Source organism: Pseudophryne corroboree, chromosome 7 (genome assembly GCF_028390025.1).
Source record: "Pseudophryne corroboree isolate aPseCor3 chromosome 7, aPseCor3.hap2, whole genome shotgun sequence".
Classification (NCBI taxonomy): Eukaryota; Metazoa; Chordata; class Amphibia; order Anura; family Myobatrachidae; genus Pseudophryne; species Pseudophryne corroboree.
The window spans coordinates 117,302,000-117,320,756 of record NC_086450.1 but is presented as its reverse complement, the minus strand read 5'-3'; the positions used below and the strand labels follow the sequence as shown (position 1 = coordinate 117,320,756).

The window sequence follows — 18,757 nt, the reverse complement described above, 5'->3', positions numbered from 1 at the left end:
TAGAGGCGCTCATTGCATTTAAACACCATAATTTCCTGAGTTTTATTACAACCAAAGAGTCAAATAGATTTATAAAATAAATATTTAATGATCACAATGATTCAATAAAATACCACTTTATTAAAACAAGTTCATAAGTAGTTAATATATAATTCCCATCTCACTGATTTACCACATGTATACACCTAAGAATCACATGAATTGTATGAACGGTTACAGTAAATACTATAACAGTAAAGCTCACTGAAGTAGCTAATGAAGAGTTCAAATGTAACAATCTGTTACAATAATTAGGGTACACTGTTGCCAAAGCTGCTGTATATGAAGTTCATGAATGAAACATAGTTACTAAGTGTGTGGCCAAATAGGCTCTGTAGTATTTAAACCGTTGGAAGGATAACTTCAGAATTGGTGGCCGGCATATAGATAGCAATTGAGCAAAAGATTACCTCTCCCTTTGGGCTGATGAACCCGAGCGTCCCCGGGTGAGTCCAGAAATTGCCCAGTATTGTATGGGGCTGGAGAGTTCGTAGCTTGTATGTACGTATAATCGGGGCCACACTGTTGTAGGCTCAATTTCCCTGAGGGTGCTTCACCCACTGTCTGCTGCAAATATTTATGGAAAGAGCATGGTTGCGGCTGATTGAATGGGAGCCGCCACACAGATCCGGCTGTATCTGAAAGTCTTCCAAGACTCCCTGGACGTGCACCGTCCGCCGGTGGTCAACGGGAGAGGATAAAGAGCCTGGCCACAATTGCCGCACGGAGCTCACACGCCGGCTTCGTCCCGTGTAAGACGCGTGTCGCTCACTGCTGCGGCCAATGAACTTTAGACAGAGATGGCTGTGTCCCTGATCGTGCGGGTACTCGGTGAGAAAGGGGAGGAGTCCTGACGCGTTTCGTCACGTGACCCGTGACTTTTTCAAAGATGATGAGGAGATTATACAGGGATTCGGGGAGCCTTTATTGGAGGGGCTAAATGATGTGAATTGACCTGGGGAAGCACTTACAGCAATATTTATAAGTGGGCTGGCTCTGGTATCTCTGTACCTCCACCTAGCATACCATGCTTGGTCAGAAGCTGAACTGAAGAGTGATGATTGACCTCGTCACCCTTCATATCTGAATTGATGACGCCAGCACCGAAGGTACCGCTACCCCCCTCCATTCCTGGGCTCTGAGCCGGATTAAGACTCTGTGGGGCCCTAGGCAAGATACTGATTTGGGGCCCCCTTCCTGCATTCCAACTATACCACTCTGTTTACTTGCCCTATACAAACTTATAGTGCCATAGGTTAATGGTATCCATCTCAAATAAAAGAATTGGTGCCCCTTTAGAACTGTTCTTTGAAAATGTTTTACCTGTTTTTACAGCCATCATCTGCTGTTCCTTTGTCACTGGTTGGTCTGATCAATAATCCCCCACACACACACCACCAATAAACATACTGTATGTTATGTTATGCTAGTGTCTGTATTGGCTATGCCAAGAATGAGAATAAGCCAATCAGAGGAGACAAACGTATACTGCAGGTATACTCTGGAATCTATTCCTCACTGAGCTAGATGGCTCGTTTTCTTCATAGAGTAAAAAGTTTTATCGGGCAGTCCAGAGACATATTTTAGAAAGAGGGGACGAGATCCACGTGGGCCAAAGGACCTCTGATGATGTCACAACCATTCTCATCAGGGAGAGGATTCAGTGCACTGGAGGAGGTTAGGGCTAGGCACCAGGGGGCTGCAGGAGAGGAGGTTACGGTTAAGGGATGAGGTTAGGGTAAGGCTGCGGGATGTGAGGTTAGGGGACAGGTTAGGGCAAGGCTGTGGGAGGGGAGGTTAGGGGTAGTTAGTGCAAGGCTGCAGGAGGTGAGGTTAGGGTTAGGTAGCAGGGGGAGGGTTAGGGTTAGATTTGGGGAAGGTTATTTATCCCACTTGGATTTACTGTAGACCCAACCTGTAATGCTCCTGTGCAGGACTCCACAGCCTGGGCTACACATGCAAGTAATGGCAAGTATGGGACTGGTGAAACTACACTCAGGAGTCCCCTCCCCAGCAGTAAAAGCCCTGCTTGGCAATAATTAATTTCTACTACATGCTTAATCATACTTGCCTACTTTTCAAAACTAGTATCAGGGAGATTGTACCATAGGTATAAGCAGAACGCAGCGTGTCATGCTCCACCCAAAGGGCATGTCTAGCTCCACCTATGGGCATATCTATTCCCACTAAGGGGTGTTTCCTTCAGTGGCAGGCACTCACTCCAGTGATTATAAGGGAAATAATATGTTTTGATTGTTTCATCTAACAAAAACGGCCCTCTCCATAGGAGACACAATATCCTTAAAACATAGATTTTCAGGGGGCAACATTTACAGTAAATCTTCTGTAGCTTTTACAGCAGACACATGACAAGCCTAAACAATGCCAAATGACCCTCAAAATTAGCAGCATGGATGATGTAATGGTTAGCACTGCTGCTTCACAGCACTGAGGACAGAGGTTTGATTCCTACCATGGCCCTAATTGTGTGGAGTTTGTATATGCTCCCTGTGCTTGTGTGGGTTTTGTCATGGTACTCCTGATTCCTCCCACAATACAGAAATATACTGCCAGTATATTTACTTAGGCTCCCAATAAAATTAGCCCTTGTGTGAATGTGTGTGCATGTACATGTGGTATGGAATATAGAGTGTAAGCTCCACTAGGGGAAAGGAATTATGTGAATGTCCAAATATTCTCTGTAAAGCACTGCGGAATGGTAACAAATAATAATAAAATAGAAAAAAAACCAACAAAACACCAGCATTTAAAATGTCTACACAACCATTGAAAAGCAATTTGACATAAAATGGATGCAGGGGGTGACATAACAAGCCACATCAAGGGATATTCATGAAAACAGAGCGTGATATTACATTTGCTCTAAAAATAAAACACCTATAAGGTCACTTGTGCTCAAGCAGGACAATCCTTAAAACATGGATTTTCAGGGGGCAGCATTTAAATTTAGCAATTACAACAGACCTGCTAGAACATGACATAACAAGCCTGACCCTATCCCTATAACACTGATCCTATCCTATAACGCTGACCTTATCCTATGACGCTGACCCTATCCCAATAATGCTGACCCTATACCTATAACGCTGACCCTATCCTAAAACTCTGACCCTATCCCTATAACTCTGACCCTATCCTTATAACTCTGACCCTATCCCTATAATGCTGACCCTATCCTATAACGCTGACGCTATACTATGACGCTGTCCCTATTCCTATAACACTGACCCTATCCCTATACTATGACACTGACCCTATCCCTATACTATGACACTGACCCTATCCCTATAACTCTGACCCTATCCCTATAATGCTGACTCTATCCCTATAACGCTGACGCTATACTATGATGCTGTCCCTATCCCTATAACTCTGACCCTATCCTTATAACTCTGACCCTATCCCTATAACGCTGACGCTATACTATGACGCTGTCCCTATTCCTATAACACTGACCCTATCCCTATACTATGACACTGACCCTATCCCTATACTATGACACTGACCCTATCCCTATAACTCTGACCCTATCCCTATAATGCTGACTCTATCCCTATAACGCTGACCCTATCCCTATTACACAGACCCTATCCTATAACGCTGACCCTATCCTATGACGCTGACTTTATCCCTATAACTCTGACCCTATGCTATGATGCTGACCTGATACTATAACACTGACCCTATCCCTATTACACAGACCCTATCCTATAACGCTGACCCTATCCCTATAACGCTGACCCTATCCCTATAACGCTGACCCTATCCCTAGAACGCTGACCCTATCCCTATAACGCTGACCCTATCCCTATAACGCTGACCCTATCCCTATAACGCTGACCCTATCCCTATAACGCTGACCCTATACTATAACACTGACCCTATCCCTATTACACTGACCATAACCGTAATGCGCACACGCGTCGTTGCCCGGCGCAATGACGAAGGGAACAAAGAAAGTGATCGCAGCGATGATCGTTTGAAGATTGACAGGCGGTGGGTGTTCCTGGGCAGCAACACAGCGTTCTGAGCCGTTTTCTGGGAGTGGTAAGAAAAGTGCAGGCGTGTTTGAAGAAACCCGGGACCTGTCCAGGGCGGGTGTTTGACGTCAGAGCCAGGACCGAACAGGCTGAAAACATGGCAGCTGGTAAGTATGTCTAGCCCTACTTAGAAACTGCACAATTTATTTTCCCATAGCAGGGCTGCACAAGCGATCGCAGCCTTGCTATGGGAAACCCCCCCCCCCCCCATAGGTGGAGTATAGTTGATCGCATGGGCTGCAAAAAGTAGCTTTGTGCGATCAACTCGTAATCAGGCCCCTGTCCCCTCGCATGGCTCGCTTCGCTCACCATGTTTTGGGCAAGGTGCCTTGCTACGCTCGGCATAGGTTACTATTCCCAATCGTAGCCCACATGAATCGTAAAGTATGAAAAAGTTCATAAAATAAAAAAAATGTGAAAAATTTAGACCTTTTTCCATGTCGACCTAGTGACCATGTTGACCTAATGCATGTCGACCAATAGTGGTCGACCTAATGCCTGTTGACCTAAGTGTTGTCGACCTAATGACCACATCCCAACTGGACATTGTGCAGAATACTTTACATCGCTGTATATGAAAGTTTGGTCTTTGCATGGTATATTATACTGTATTATACTGCAAGTAGTAAAAATACACATAAACCACAACCTTGATGCTGACCACAAATGGCCTTGAAAGTAATTGGTTTCTATCTTTTTGAAATTACTACACAGACAGAAACCTATAAACATGGGAGATAAAACATCATAAACAACATACTATTTATGTATCACATATAAACAAAGTTTACTAAGAGGAATATATTTTGTGGTTTTACCCTTAATATTATCCTTAGTCCATGCCTCATTGGCTGAGGATATAAAACACCCTAATGATGAAGATGATAAAACATGATGAGAACGGGACATTAGGTAGAATTGTTAGCCTCGTTAGGAAGCTGTTGTTGCCCCTACCGCCACCGCTTCATTGCTCCAGTCCCCACCAAAACCCAGTTGTAGAAATGAGATTTGTTCTGTATGCTCAGTAGCTACAGACTGTCCAGTACGGTGGCAATGTTTTTCTATCTGGAACGAGTCCAAGACCAGTTTACCAGTACAAAATGAGCAATCGCCTCCACACTGAGGTTTAAACAGCTGTCAGCAAGTAGGCCTGCTGGCCCTGCATGTCTATACCCTCGGCTAGGCTTTAAAAGTTCTTTTTATGTGGCAGGGACAAGCTTGAAGGGATCCAAGCCACAGTGAACAGAAGTGAATGTGACACGCTGTGAGATCGTATTTGCATGTCATTATCCAGGATGCTTGGCTGCAGAACTGTATACTGCAGGATTATGTGTTAGAAAAGATTTTTGCATCTATACAACACACAGGGAACTTTGTAAACTTTGAATTATTAATTGAAAATCAAAACTGCATACAGCCATGCTGTAAGGGAAAATCTACAATTGCCAACAGCATTCACATAATGCTCATCTGTATTTCTCTGCATAAATTCATCTCAAATCTAAAGAAATTCTACAACCTTCAATGTGGCCTCCGATTTTTTTGGGCTGAGTCAGTGAAAAACAGGATACTTAGGCCTAAATTTACATATTTACGAACATCTTTCCACCATTAAATGCCTCTCAGCCTTCCATGACCTTCTTTTCCCATTATCTGCATATATATCCAACGACAGAAAACGGCTTAATATGATTCTAGAATTTTATGATATGCAAATGACCAAACTTGCGATTTGCAAGCCTGCTTTAGCGGAAACAGTCATCTAGCTTTGTTTCAAGAGGTGAAAGTTGATTTTTTTTTTCTCTAGTTCATGTCTTTGTTTTACAGAGAATGACTATAGCCAGGAAATCTGTTCAGCCAATCGCTAATGTTTTCCCACATTGCTCGCTTGTGATTATGTGCCTGGAAGACATATTTCCAATGAATACCAAAATGATTTCAGATTGTTTGTTTATATTATGGTTTTAGGTCATATTTTACAGGGGATTTTTTCATGTTTTCCCACCATTTGGACTACAATGATCTGAAAGAAGGAAACATGTTTTCAATTTGAACTACGTCAGATCAAAATTTAACTCAGTTTTTTTTTTATATTGTAATTTTAATTTTTTTTCTTTTGGGATAATGGGCAAAGGGTTGTGTGGACCATTATATTTGGACAATTGGGATGGCCAGGGGTTCCAATCACAATAATTAACCTGGCCACGAACATAACTAATGGTGGATGATTGGTGCCACCTTGTAGGGACAGTTGCCAATACAATTATAGTTATAGGTAGACTGGAGACCACTCTAGTATAACTCTATGGGGGGAATCCAATTGTTTGAAAAGTCAGTTGGGTGTCTGTTTTTTTCGTATCTAATAGACAGGAAAAAACAGACACCCAACTGACTTTTCAAACATTTGATTCTCCCCCTATGAGTCATGTTCAATTTCTAACAATCTTCTAGAGAAAATTGGGAGTGTTATTTGGCAGAGAGCCTTTTGCAGACTGACTTTAAGTATGCAATCTGATGAGAGACAGAGACAGAAAAGGCTGGTCTGATTAATGCTGTAGTTTGTGACATTTATGTTCATTTTGTACTTTGTACTGTTTTCTTCGCTGCCTGCCCCGACACCTCCTCTTACCCCTGGCAACTACTGTTCCCTGCTTCTTGAGTCCGTGATGCTTTTCAATCTGTACATTTTTGTCCACTAAAAAAGCTTGCAAAAGTATTCCCCTTAAAGATTCAACAGATTTGTATTACAAATGACATTTGCACAGACTGTTCCAGACAATGGCCCTCATTCTGAGTTGATCGCTAGCTGCCGTTGTTCGCTGCGTATCAATCATGTAAAAAAATGGCAAAACTACGCATGCGTATGTGCGCAATGCGTACGCGCGGCGTACGGGTACAAAGAGCATCGTTGTTTTGCATTGCTTCTAGCGACGATTCCATTCGCACAGCCGATCGCAAGGAGATTGGCAGGAAGTGGGAGTTAATGGGTGTCAACTGACCGTTTTCTGGGTGTGTTTGGAAAAACACAGATGTTTGCAGGGCGGGTGTCTGACGTCAATTCCGGGACCTTCGTAGCAGCAATCATCGCACAGAATAAGTAACTACAGGGCTGGTCTTGTTTTGCACAAAATGTTTTTGTACCGCTCGGCTGCACAGGCGTTTGCACACTTGCAAAGCGAAAATACACTTCCCCGTTGGTGGCGACTATGCGTTTACACGGCTGCTAAAAGTAGCTAGTGAGCGATCAACTCGGAATGAGGGTCATAATCCAACCCTCCCAAGTCCCAATTGCCCACTTTTGTCGGGACAGTCCCGCTGTGGAAGAAAGTGGTGATGTGGGGGGAGCAGAAGCACTGCCCCCCTCCATCAAGGCATCTATTCAATGTGTGGGGAGAGACTGGGCCAGAGGAAAGCCCAGCATCTCCAGAAGTGCTGGGGATGGACCCAGAGTGATAAAAACTCAGGCATGCTTTCTCCCCATGAAGACACGTTGACCTTTTGGGCATGCGAGGGGTCATGATGATTTGTAACATACTGTGCAAATGTTGGTAGGGATGATAATCCAGTATTATTAATGATATAAAAATGTTGTTTGTGTAAGTATTCAACCTCGGCAGACTAGTACTTGGCAGTACCTTTTGCTGTAATAACAGAAAGTTTCTACAAGGTTTGCACATTGTTTAGGGGTGATATTTGCTCATTCTTCCAGGTTGTGGGGGTTCAGTGGCATAGCCAGGGTCGGTGCAAGGGTCATTGTACCTGCAGAAAAAGTGTTAAAAATTGCACACATACATTGCCGGTTATAGGTGCTGGACACAGGGGGTACCAAGCCCACTTGGCCCTGACACTACAGGCAGGGGTTAAGGTGCCTTTTGTGCACTGCCCAGCACAATGGATCATGCAGGTAGCACTGGCCCGCAGCCGCCTCCCCCTCTGCTGTCTTGCTGCTGTAATAACATATTCAGCATATGCCGTGACATCATCACATCACACTGCAGAAGGGAAGAGGAGCCAAGAAGAGGAGCAGGTTGTGTAGTGACACAGGAGATATGAAGCTGGAAGTGACACAGGAGATATGAGGCTGGAAGTGACAGAGGAGACACAAGGCTGGAAGTGACACAGGAGATATGAGGCTGGAAGTGACACAGGAGATATGAGGCTGGAAGTGACCCAGGAGATATGAGGCTGGAAGTGACACAGGAGATATGAGGCTGGAAGTGACACAGGAGATATGAGGCTGGAAGTGACAGAGGAGACACAAGGCTGGAAGTGACACAGAAGATATGAGGCTGGAAGTGACACAGGAGATATGAGGCTGGAAGTGACAGAGGAGACACAAGGCTGGAAGTGACACAGAAGATATGAGGCTGGAAGTGACACAGGAGATATGAGGCTGGAAGTGACCCAGGAGATATGAGGCTGGAAGTGACACAGGAGATATGAGGCTGGAAGTGACACAGGAGATATGAGGCTGGAAGTGACAGAGGAGACACAAGGCTGGAAGTGACACAGAAGATATGAGGCTGGAAGTGACACAGGAGATATGAGGCTGGAAGTGACAGAGGAGACACAAGGCTGGAAGTGACACAGGAGATATGAGGCTGGAAGTGACACAGGAGATATGAGGCTGGAAGTGACACAGAAGATATGAGGCTGGAAGTGACACAGAAGATATGAGGCTGGAAGTGACACAGAAGATATGAGGCTGGAAGTGACACAGGAGATATGAGGCTGGAAGTGACACAGGAGATATGAGGCTGGAAGTGACACAGGAGATATGAGGCTGGAAGTGACAGAGGAGACACAAGGCTGGAAGTGACACAGGAGATATGAGGCTGGAAGTGACACAGGAGATATGAGGCTGGAAGTGACACAGGAGATATGAGGCTGGAAGTGACACAGGAGATATGAGGCTGGAAGTGACACAGGAGATATGAGGCTGGAAGTGACACAGGAGATATGAGGCTGGAAGTGACACGGGAGATATGAGGCTGGAAGTGACACAGGAGATATGAGGCTGGAAGTGACACAGGAGATATGAGGCTGGAAGTGACAGAGGAGACACAAGGCTGGAAGTGACACAGGAGATATGAGGCTGGAAGTGACACAGAAGATATGAGGCTGGAAGTGACACAGAAGATATGAGGCTGGAAGTGACACAGGAGATATGAGGCTGGAAGTGACAGAGGAGACACAAGGCTGGAAGTGACACAGGAGATATGAGGCTGGAAGTGACACAGAAGATATGAGGCTGGAAGTGACACAGAAGATATGAGGCTGGAAGTGACACAGGAGATATGAGGCTGGAAGTGACACAGGAGATATGAGGCTGGAAGTGACACAGGAGATATGAGGCTGGAAGTGACAGAGGAGATATGAGGCTGGAAGTGACACAGGAGATATGAGGCTGGAAGTGACACAGAAGATATGAGGCTGGAAGTGACACAGGAGATATGAGGCTGGAAGTGACACAGGAGATATGAGGCTGGAAGTGACACAGAAGATATGAGGCTGGAAGTGACACAGGAGATATGAGGCTGGAAGTGACACAGGAGATATGAGGCTGGAAGTGACACAGGAGATATGAGGCTGGAAGTGACACAGGAGATATGAGGCTGGAAGTGACACAGAAGATATGAGGCTGGAAGTGACACAGGAGACACAAGGCTGGAAGTCACGCAGGGGGCACAGGGCTGGAAGTGACACAGGAGACACAAGGCTGGAAGTCACGCAGGGGGCACAGGGCTGGAAGTGATATAGGAGAAATGAGGCTGGAAGCGACACATGGGGCATGAGGCTTGAAGTCACAAAGGGGGCACATGGCTGGAAGTGATACAGGAGACATGAGGCTGGAAGTCACACAGGGGGCACAGGGCTGGAAGTGATACAGGAGACATGAGGCTGGGAGTCACACAGGGGGCACATGGCTGGAAGTGATACAGGAGACATGAGGCTGGAAGTGGCACAGGGCATGAGGCTGGAAGTGGCACAGGGGGCATGGGGAAGGATGTGGGAAGTGGCACATGGTACACAAGGCTGAAAGAGATACAGTAGACATGAGGCTGGAAGTGACACAGGAGGCATGAGGCTGGAAGTGACACAGGAGGCATGAGGCTGGAAGTGACACAGGAGGCATGAGGCTGCAAGTGACACAGGAGGCATGAGGCTGCAAGTGACACAGGAGGCACAAGGCTGAAAACGACACAGGGGGCATGAGTCTGAAAGTGACACGGGGCACAGAGCTGGAAATGACAGGAGACATGAGGCTGGAAGTTACACAGGGGGCACGAGGATGGAAGTCACAAAAGAGACAAAAGGCTGGATGTGACACGGGGGGGGGGGGGCACAAGGCTGGAGAGACAACGGACATTAGGCTGGAGAGAACTGGGTGGGGGGAAGGAAATGGATGTTATTCACAATGGGCAGGTTTAGAAGAAATGGCTAAGGCACAGTAATCTTCATTAATACACCAATTCTAAAGAACCCATATTACTGATACAAATGGTATACAAAATTAGCAAATACAGTTTAATAATACAAAATTGTTTGATCGGGGAACTTCCCATTTTGCCCCACCCCAAAACTTCTCTTACTACAGTATGTACTGTCTGGTTGAAACTCTGTTGTATGATGAAGACAATGTTATATTCCTATGTAAACAAGCATCTTCTGGACCATGAGCCTGATTCAGAAGTGGATGCTGAGCAGTAGCATCTGCACACTTTAGTCCCAGCCGCTACTACTGTGAAGTTATACTGATGATGCAGCCGAAGGGCTGTCTGTTGAGATGCCCACTGACAGTGGCTTTAATCCACCATGGTGCGCACAATGGCATTAAAAATAGGTGTGACTTTGAAGACCAATAAAAAGAAGGGGATGCAGTCAGTTTACCTCCAATCAAAATCCCGACGTTCAAAATCCCGACACCAATTGGTCAAAATGCCGACATGCAAAATGCCGACAGGTCAAAATACCGACATGAGTTTCTCATGATTTTTTTCATTGAAACCGACTTGTTCATACTTTACCATCCCAGTGGACCTGGAGGGGGAATATACTAGTGTGCCGAGCGCAGCGAGGCACCGTGCCCGAAGCATGGCGAGTGCAGCAAGCCATGCGAGGGGAGGCGGTACACTTTATATGGTGTCCATGTTGACTTATGTCGACATACACACACACACAAAAAATTGCATGTCGGTATTTTGATCTGTCGGCATTTTACATGTCGGTATTTTGACCTTGTCGGTATTTTAAATGTCGGTATTTTGTCCATGTCGGGATTTTGACCTTGTCGGGATTTTGACCATCGGTCAATTGGTGTCGGGATTTTGAACGTCGGGATTTTGATTGGAGGTATTTCATACCGATCCCAAAAGAAGGTTCCCGGAAACTCCTCAACTGCACCTTTTTATTGGTCAGTATGGTCACAATACCCAAAGGCTTTAGCACTGTATCGACTTTGCCACTGCTGTCTACTACAGAAACTGGGACGCCCTTAGCACGTCTTTCCCGTAGCTTTGACTAGTAGAAGAAGAAAGTAATTGATACTGTAACAAGTAACTGCGATCACAGCTGTAGTTAATGGGCAGTTGTTTATCTGTCAAGTTGCTGAGTTTCATTGTGACTTTTGACTGTGTTTTTCCAAAACCCATCAAATAGGAAGGTGTACAGCATCCTAACTTATATATGAGTGCAGGGGCGGATCCAAAAAAAAATGACAGGGGGGCACCTTGTGCATGACGAAGGCGTGCGGTCCATGAAGGTGTGCGTGGCCTCACAACAAGGGCATGACCTAGCAACAAGGGTTATAGCCTCAAAGGGAACATAGTATTCGTAAGACGGGAAGAGGGTGACACTTTGGAGAGGCAGCGGGTGACACGAAAGAGAGGGTGATGGGTTTATAGTGACGCAGGGGAGAGGCAGTGGATGAAGGAAACATAGTGGGAGACGGAGAGGCAGTGGGTGACAGAGAGAGGGTGACAGTGAGAGGCAGAGTGGGTAACACCGGGGAAAGGGTGACGAGGAAAAAGTGGGTGATGCCAGGGGGAGGTGGCAGTGGGTAACAAGGAGAGGGGGACAGGGAGAGGCAGTGGGTACCTAAGGTCTCTGTAGGAGTAAGAGGGAGTAGTGAGACATTTGTAGTGAGGTTTACAGAGGCATGAAGGGAAAGATTCACTGGGGAAACAAACATTATAGCACACGGTATGAGCCGAAATTCACATTATAGCACACGGTATGAGTCGAAATTCACATTATAGCACACGGTATGAGCCTAAATTCACATTATAGCACACGGTATGAGCCGAAATTCACATTATAGCACACGGTATGAGCCGAAATTCACATTATAGCACATAGTATGAGACAAAATTCACATTATAGCACACAGTATGAGCCGAAATTCACATTATACCACACGTTATGAGCCGAAATTCACATTATACCACACAGTATGAGCCTAAATTCACATTATACCACACAGTATGAGCCTAAATTCACATTATACCATACGGTATGAGCTGAAATTCACATTATAGCAAACAATATGAGCCGAGATTCACATTATACCACACGGTTTGAGCCGAAATTCACATTATAGCACACAGTATGAGACGAAATTCACATTATAGCACACGGTATGAGCCAAAATTCATATTATGCCGCTGAGGAGTGAAAACGCTGTCACCACCATGTGCTACCTCTCAAGCAACCCCACCACGCAAGAAGAACATCCTGAGAGGAGCCGCTACCTCTGCCAGCAGCCAGCCTCTAAATGGATGGTGGCCGCTGCTGCAGCCACGTCGGAGTATCACACTGTCTAAGGCTGAGCTCCGGGCAGTACTGGTATATATCAAGATCAACTAGAATCCGTTGGTATCCTAAGTGAACAGGATTTTCCTGCCAGTTTGTGATTTTAACCCCCGCTGCTCCTCAGGGTAAAGTGTCCGCAAACAACAGTGTGGTGGTGTGTACCTTTGACTCCCTTGAAGGTGGTACAATCACTTGTTCACGTCTTGGATAGGTTTACGAAGTCCGCCGGCGAAGCTCCTGTACAAGCCGCTATTAGCGCTAAGCGGCACTGTTTGGGATCAATGAGATCTGTGATCACAGCCTAACTGTCCCCAGATCACAGATCTCATTGATCACGAAACAGTGCCGCTTAGCGCTAATAGCGGCTTGTACGGAAACTTCGCCGGCGGACTCCGTTAACCTGTCCAAGATGTGAACAAGTGATTGTTTGTTTAAAGTGCCAGACATGACAGGGGGGGCACGGGCCCGCGTGCCCCCCCCCCCCTGGATCCGCCACTGTATGAGTGTGTATCAAATATATATATTAGGCCTAGGTAACCCGTAGCTTTCAAGCTTTTGGCATTCCCTGCCAGCCTCGCAGTTAGTGTTTCTGTGTCCTGTATTTCCCACTGTTTGACCACCTCTGAGTTGTGGTTTTCCCATTAGAGACAACATAATGAAAGTACTGCAATAATGTACATGAATGGGGCATGCGACATGTGAAATCCAGAGCCGACTGTACCAGCGGGCAAGCAGTGCAATCACGCGGGCGCACACCGCGGCATCTGCTGGCTGCTAATACCGCTCCCCCTCCCCCAACCTATAGCACTCCACTTGGGGGGCGGAGTTTCGCTAACTGACGTGATTATGTTGTGACACCACGACGTTGCCACATCATTTCACAAAACTCCGCCCCCTGAGCAATTCAATTCAATTGAATAGGCAGGGGGTGAATTCAATAGCTCTAAGATTACCGGAGCTAACTGAATACCCCCGATATGCTCTGACACTGGATTATGCATATGGTGCTGCTGTTTGCTGGCAATTCCAGCAGTAGCGGATCTTGCCACGGGCAAGCAGGACTTTTGCCGGGGCGCTGCTTTCCGGAGGGCGCCGGCGCCATCCTGAGGGCGCCGCACCATGGCAAGATCCGCTACTATTTGGCAGTGCCCCCCGCTGTGAAGGGAACTAGACGCTACCCGTCTAGTTTCCCTTCGTGGAGAGGACCTTTGCTGTGCGGTGCGTGATGACATCATCGCGCGTTGCACAGCATTCTGGGACTGGTACAGACGCTAGGGGTCATGATTGACCTCTAGTGTCTATGCTGTGCTATGGGAGAGACATCATGACGTCTCTCCCAAAGATCTGAGGAGAGGAGCGGAGCCGGCGGAGGTCTGCAGCGGTCGGGACTCAAGAGCGGGGATAGTAAGTATTCATTTTATTTTTTTTTAAGCGGCGCTACTGGGGACACAAATGGGGGCGCTACAGGGGGCACAACTCTACAGAGGGCGTGACTGACCACGCCCCTGTATGAAGCCACGCCCCTATTTTCCGCCCAGGGTGCCACAAGGGCCAGAACCGGCCCTGAATGCCAGCTCTCCCCCTACTGTCTTGCAGGCTGTAGCAAGGTTTAACAGATAATCATCTTCCCAAGGAACTTCCTAGTAACTAATTGGGCCAAACATAATAGGTCCTTATTAGGAAAATGTGACAATATAAACCAAGAAAATGTTGCTTTGCTTTTCTTTTCTTTTTTTTCTTTTTGTTTTAAACTAAATCGTCGCTTTAAATCCTTGGCAAAAAAACACTGACAAACCAACACTCTTGCCAAGTGGGAACAAAAACATTTGTCTAATTAATAATTATAGTCTAATGCTATTATTTTGCAGAAGCTCATAGTTCTAAACTTGTTGTATTTACAATCCTCAATATAGTAAAGAAAACAAAGTTATTAAAAAGAAACATTATTAATTAACATTGAACTGCTCTTATATGTATTCTATGTTTACTTTAACGCCTCAGTAATATAGAATTTATGGCAACATTTATTATATTGAGAGGTTAGTTCAGTTTCTCTTCACAACATATTTTGTCAGGAATAGAACACAACAGTAACAATATCGAAAGACTGTAAAGTGGTGGTAATGTCAGAAAACATACTTACAAACATACGAATGGCTTCATTATTACTAATGTCACATTATTTAGGACAACACTGCTTTGGAGTGAGGATGTCACAATAAGACTAAAAGGCAAGCTGCTCAAAATGCTACCACAATGCTACTGGATGTGAGACGCTGTGTAGCAACAAACTGCTCTGTTGTCTAAGCATAATACAGAAAAAAGGTTACAGTTTCCATTTTAAAATAACTCTTCCAATCTGCCGTAAAAGCTGAATTATATGACAAAAAAATAATCAAGATTAATGGGACGATTAACCTATCTGGCTGCTATGAAACCTATAACGACATCTCCTGGAGGTTGCTACTCTTGATTGAAGCAAAGCAGCCCAGTAGTTAGGAGTATGGGCACAACAATTAGACCATGCATGTCCAAACTGCGGCCCTCCAGCTGTTGAGAAACTACACATCCCAGCATGCCCTGACACAGCTTTAGCATTCACTGACAGCAAAACTGTGTTAGGGCATGCTGGGATATGTAGTTTCACAACAGCTGGAGGGCCGCAGTTTGGACATGCCTGAATTAGACTATAAGGGGTATATTTACTAAGATGGGAGTTCTATTTAAGATGGGATGTTGCCTATAGCAACCAATCAGATTCTACTTCTCATTTATCTAGCACCTTCTAGAATAGAAGATAATACCTGGAATCTGATTGATTGCTATGGGTAACATCCTATCTTAAATTGAAATCCTATCTTAGTAAATTTACCCGTGAATGCTAATACACGTGTCTAAGTTTGAAGAAACACCTTTTGTTTTGTGCTTTAAGGCCGCAATATCCTATAGAAACATTTGCTGCTGGCGGAATCCACCGAGATTTGAGGGAGGATAAATGTAATTATTTCCATGAAATGCTAAAGTAATCATGTAATAGTTCCAAGAAAGAAATGTCATTTACCTATAACTACATCATGACCGTCCAGAAGGCCTGCTGAGAAGAGCTCCTGCGAAACACCATCTGCTGTATCTTTGGAAATAGAAAAGACAGCATATAAATGATACCTTCAGGACAATGCATGATAAGAGAATAATTCAGATAGTATGGCATGGCTATTTCCCCATAATACTAAGTTAATTCCCTCATTATGCAGGTGCAATAGAGCAAATCAGTATGGCTGAAAGAATTGCTATGTTATACAGTGTATACAGTACATCCACTAGCATTCCAGTGTTAATATCTACAATCTTAATATTTGTATAATGACACAAATATGCAGAAAATGCAGGTGCTAATGTGGAGATGAACATAAGCCTGTTTGTGGACCATATCTGGAACCACATGTATGCAACTATAAGTGTATCAATAAGGCATAGGTCTGCAAACTTGGTCCTCATTACCCCACACAGTGCATGTTTTGCAGGTCTCCTCACAGAATCACAAGTGAAATAATTAACGCCACCTGCGGACCTTTTAAAATGTGTCTGTGAGTAATTAATACACCTGTGCACCTGCTGGGTTACCTGCAAAACATGCACTATGTGGGGTAACGAGGACCGAGTTTGCAGACCTATGCAATAAGGTGTGCAGGAAGCTTGGTTACCATGAGCCCTGGGTCCAGGGGGCCCACACTGCATCCATATTTATACTTACCTCTTGTTCCACACCGGCCAGCACTGCAGAACAGCAGAAATGACAGGGAAAATGGGGTGGTTATGTGTGTGTAATAGAGATGTCTCTAGGGATGTGGCTCGGGCACCATGTTCCTGGAGACCTATGCATGCGCAGTAGACTGGCACAAAGCCGGAGTCTACTGTGCTGCAGGTGAAGAGGAGGCCCACACGGAGCCTGCACATGGGTCCTCTCTTCTCTTAAGCCGTCTCTGTATGCAACTATGGGTGATGCAGAGTTATATACCTTTCAGGCGCATCTACACCAGGCCATTCTGACATGACCCCTTCCACCAGCTACATGTAGGAGGGTCTACTATACATGCAGACCCTCCAACATGACCCGCCCCACTAGGTACAAAATGCTCTGTTTCTGGACTGCCCTCTTAATTTATGATTTCCATCACCTGTGTTGAACTAGTTAAATGATAAGAAAGCTGTTTCTTCACAGGTGATTGCAATAGTAAATTAAGAGGGAAGTCCAGAAACAGAGCATTTTGTACTTAGTGGGGCGGGTCATGTTGGAGGGTATGTACATGCGTGTGAGTAGATGTAACTGGGCTCTGCCGTAGTATTCTCATGTACACAAAGCAGTGATGTGCGGTCAGGGGAGGTAGAGCCTCACCTGTCATACTCCAGAGTTTCTTTTGACTATAAAAATTATTAGAACAATACAAAGAAGATATTTTTAACTTGCAAATATCCTCTTTGTATTAGTCTTATCATTTCAATAGTCAAAACTCACCAAATTTGCAGTGCTTCACCGGAAATACCGGGAGTGTCAGAGAGAGACTAAAGGTGAGGTAGCTACCAGCTCAGCCTCCTCTCTGTGATTGTCAGAGACTGACTGGAGTAAGGGCGGGGCCTCACTGTGACCAGTACAGTAATACAGCAAAACAAAGCAGAAGGGTGGCAGGGAGGGGCAGCTATCAGATCTGCCTCACTGGGGAGGGTGTGGCTTGATGCAGTGTCAGGTGATTTATGCAGGAAGTTCCCCAGCACTCAACATGACTGAGAAACTGACAATAACGATGGCTAAAATGCAGAGGTACAGTACAAGCTGGTGAATGACTACTTAGCTGGACAAAGGGGGGGGGGGGCACAAAGACAAGTTCATCACATCAAACTAATTTATTTCTTCTTATAAATGAAGCAAAGATAAATTGATTTATGTTCAAACAGCGAGGTATCTGCAATTTACTACATATTAAGGTCACTGGAAACCATTATACAAACAAGTTATGAACTATAAATTATCCTTATTCCAGAAGTTATGAAGACTATCTTCATCAAAGAGCTTAGGCTGGTGTTATCTGCCTGCAGCACTCAAGGGGTTTCTGTATTTTCAAAGAGTTTAAATATACTCAAGTTTCCTATACTCAAGTTTCCTGTGCATAGCTATACACGATATATTTGATTTTCAAAATATAGTAGAAATTGATGTGGGATGATGCCTTCAAGCATAAGATCTGTTGCTGTTTTGACCTGTTTCTGTTTGTTAGCAGAGAGATTAAGTTGGCCCAGGGGCTGGCATGCTTAAAAATAGAGATTTGCTCTCTAGGGCAAGTGTGAGATTTCAATGTTTGAACCATAAGTAAGAACCTAGAGGACAAAAGGGTTAGTGCAGTATAGTGTGTTTTAAAAACTTTTTAGTGCTCTCTGCTTGACCTATCGTAGCCACTCTTATTTTTTACCTACAACTTTCTGCAACAAACTGTTTTCATGTTATCAGTTGCTAATAAGATTTTTTTTTTAATTAAAAATGTATGTACTGCATATGGTAACAAAGTATACACTATAGCACTGCTGCAGTTTTCTATAATGCCCACATAAACCATTGGGTTCATATATGTATAAATCTCTGATACTAGCCAGTGCCTCACCAGCTACTGTACTGACCTCACTGCACGTCACTGGCGCAAAGTTCAGAGAGATTGCATCTACGTAGTGCACAGTGATAATAATGATGGTCATGAAACCAAGGGTACTTATAAGGATGGTGACCAGAGATGCGTGCAACTCGGCTTGGGGGAATATACACATTTAGTTCTATGCACACCATGTGGGACGAATTA

At 44.9% G+C, this 18,757-nt stretch overlaps 1 protein-coding gene across 1 annotated transcript in view; it reads right to left on the bottom strand.

Moving 5' to 3' along the window:
* The window catches only part of STK39 (serine/threonine kinase 39), a 604,781-nt gene that overhangs the window by 88,723 nt on the left and 497,301 nt on the right, over window positions 1-18,757 (bottom strand). Inside the window, exon 16 of the mRNA XM_063933583.1 lies at window positions 15,973-16,041. Within this exon, the coding sequence (XP_063789653.1) occupies window positions 15,973-16,041 (69 nt within the window). The remainder of the gene's footprint in view (window positions 1-15,972; window positions 16,042-18,757) is intronic.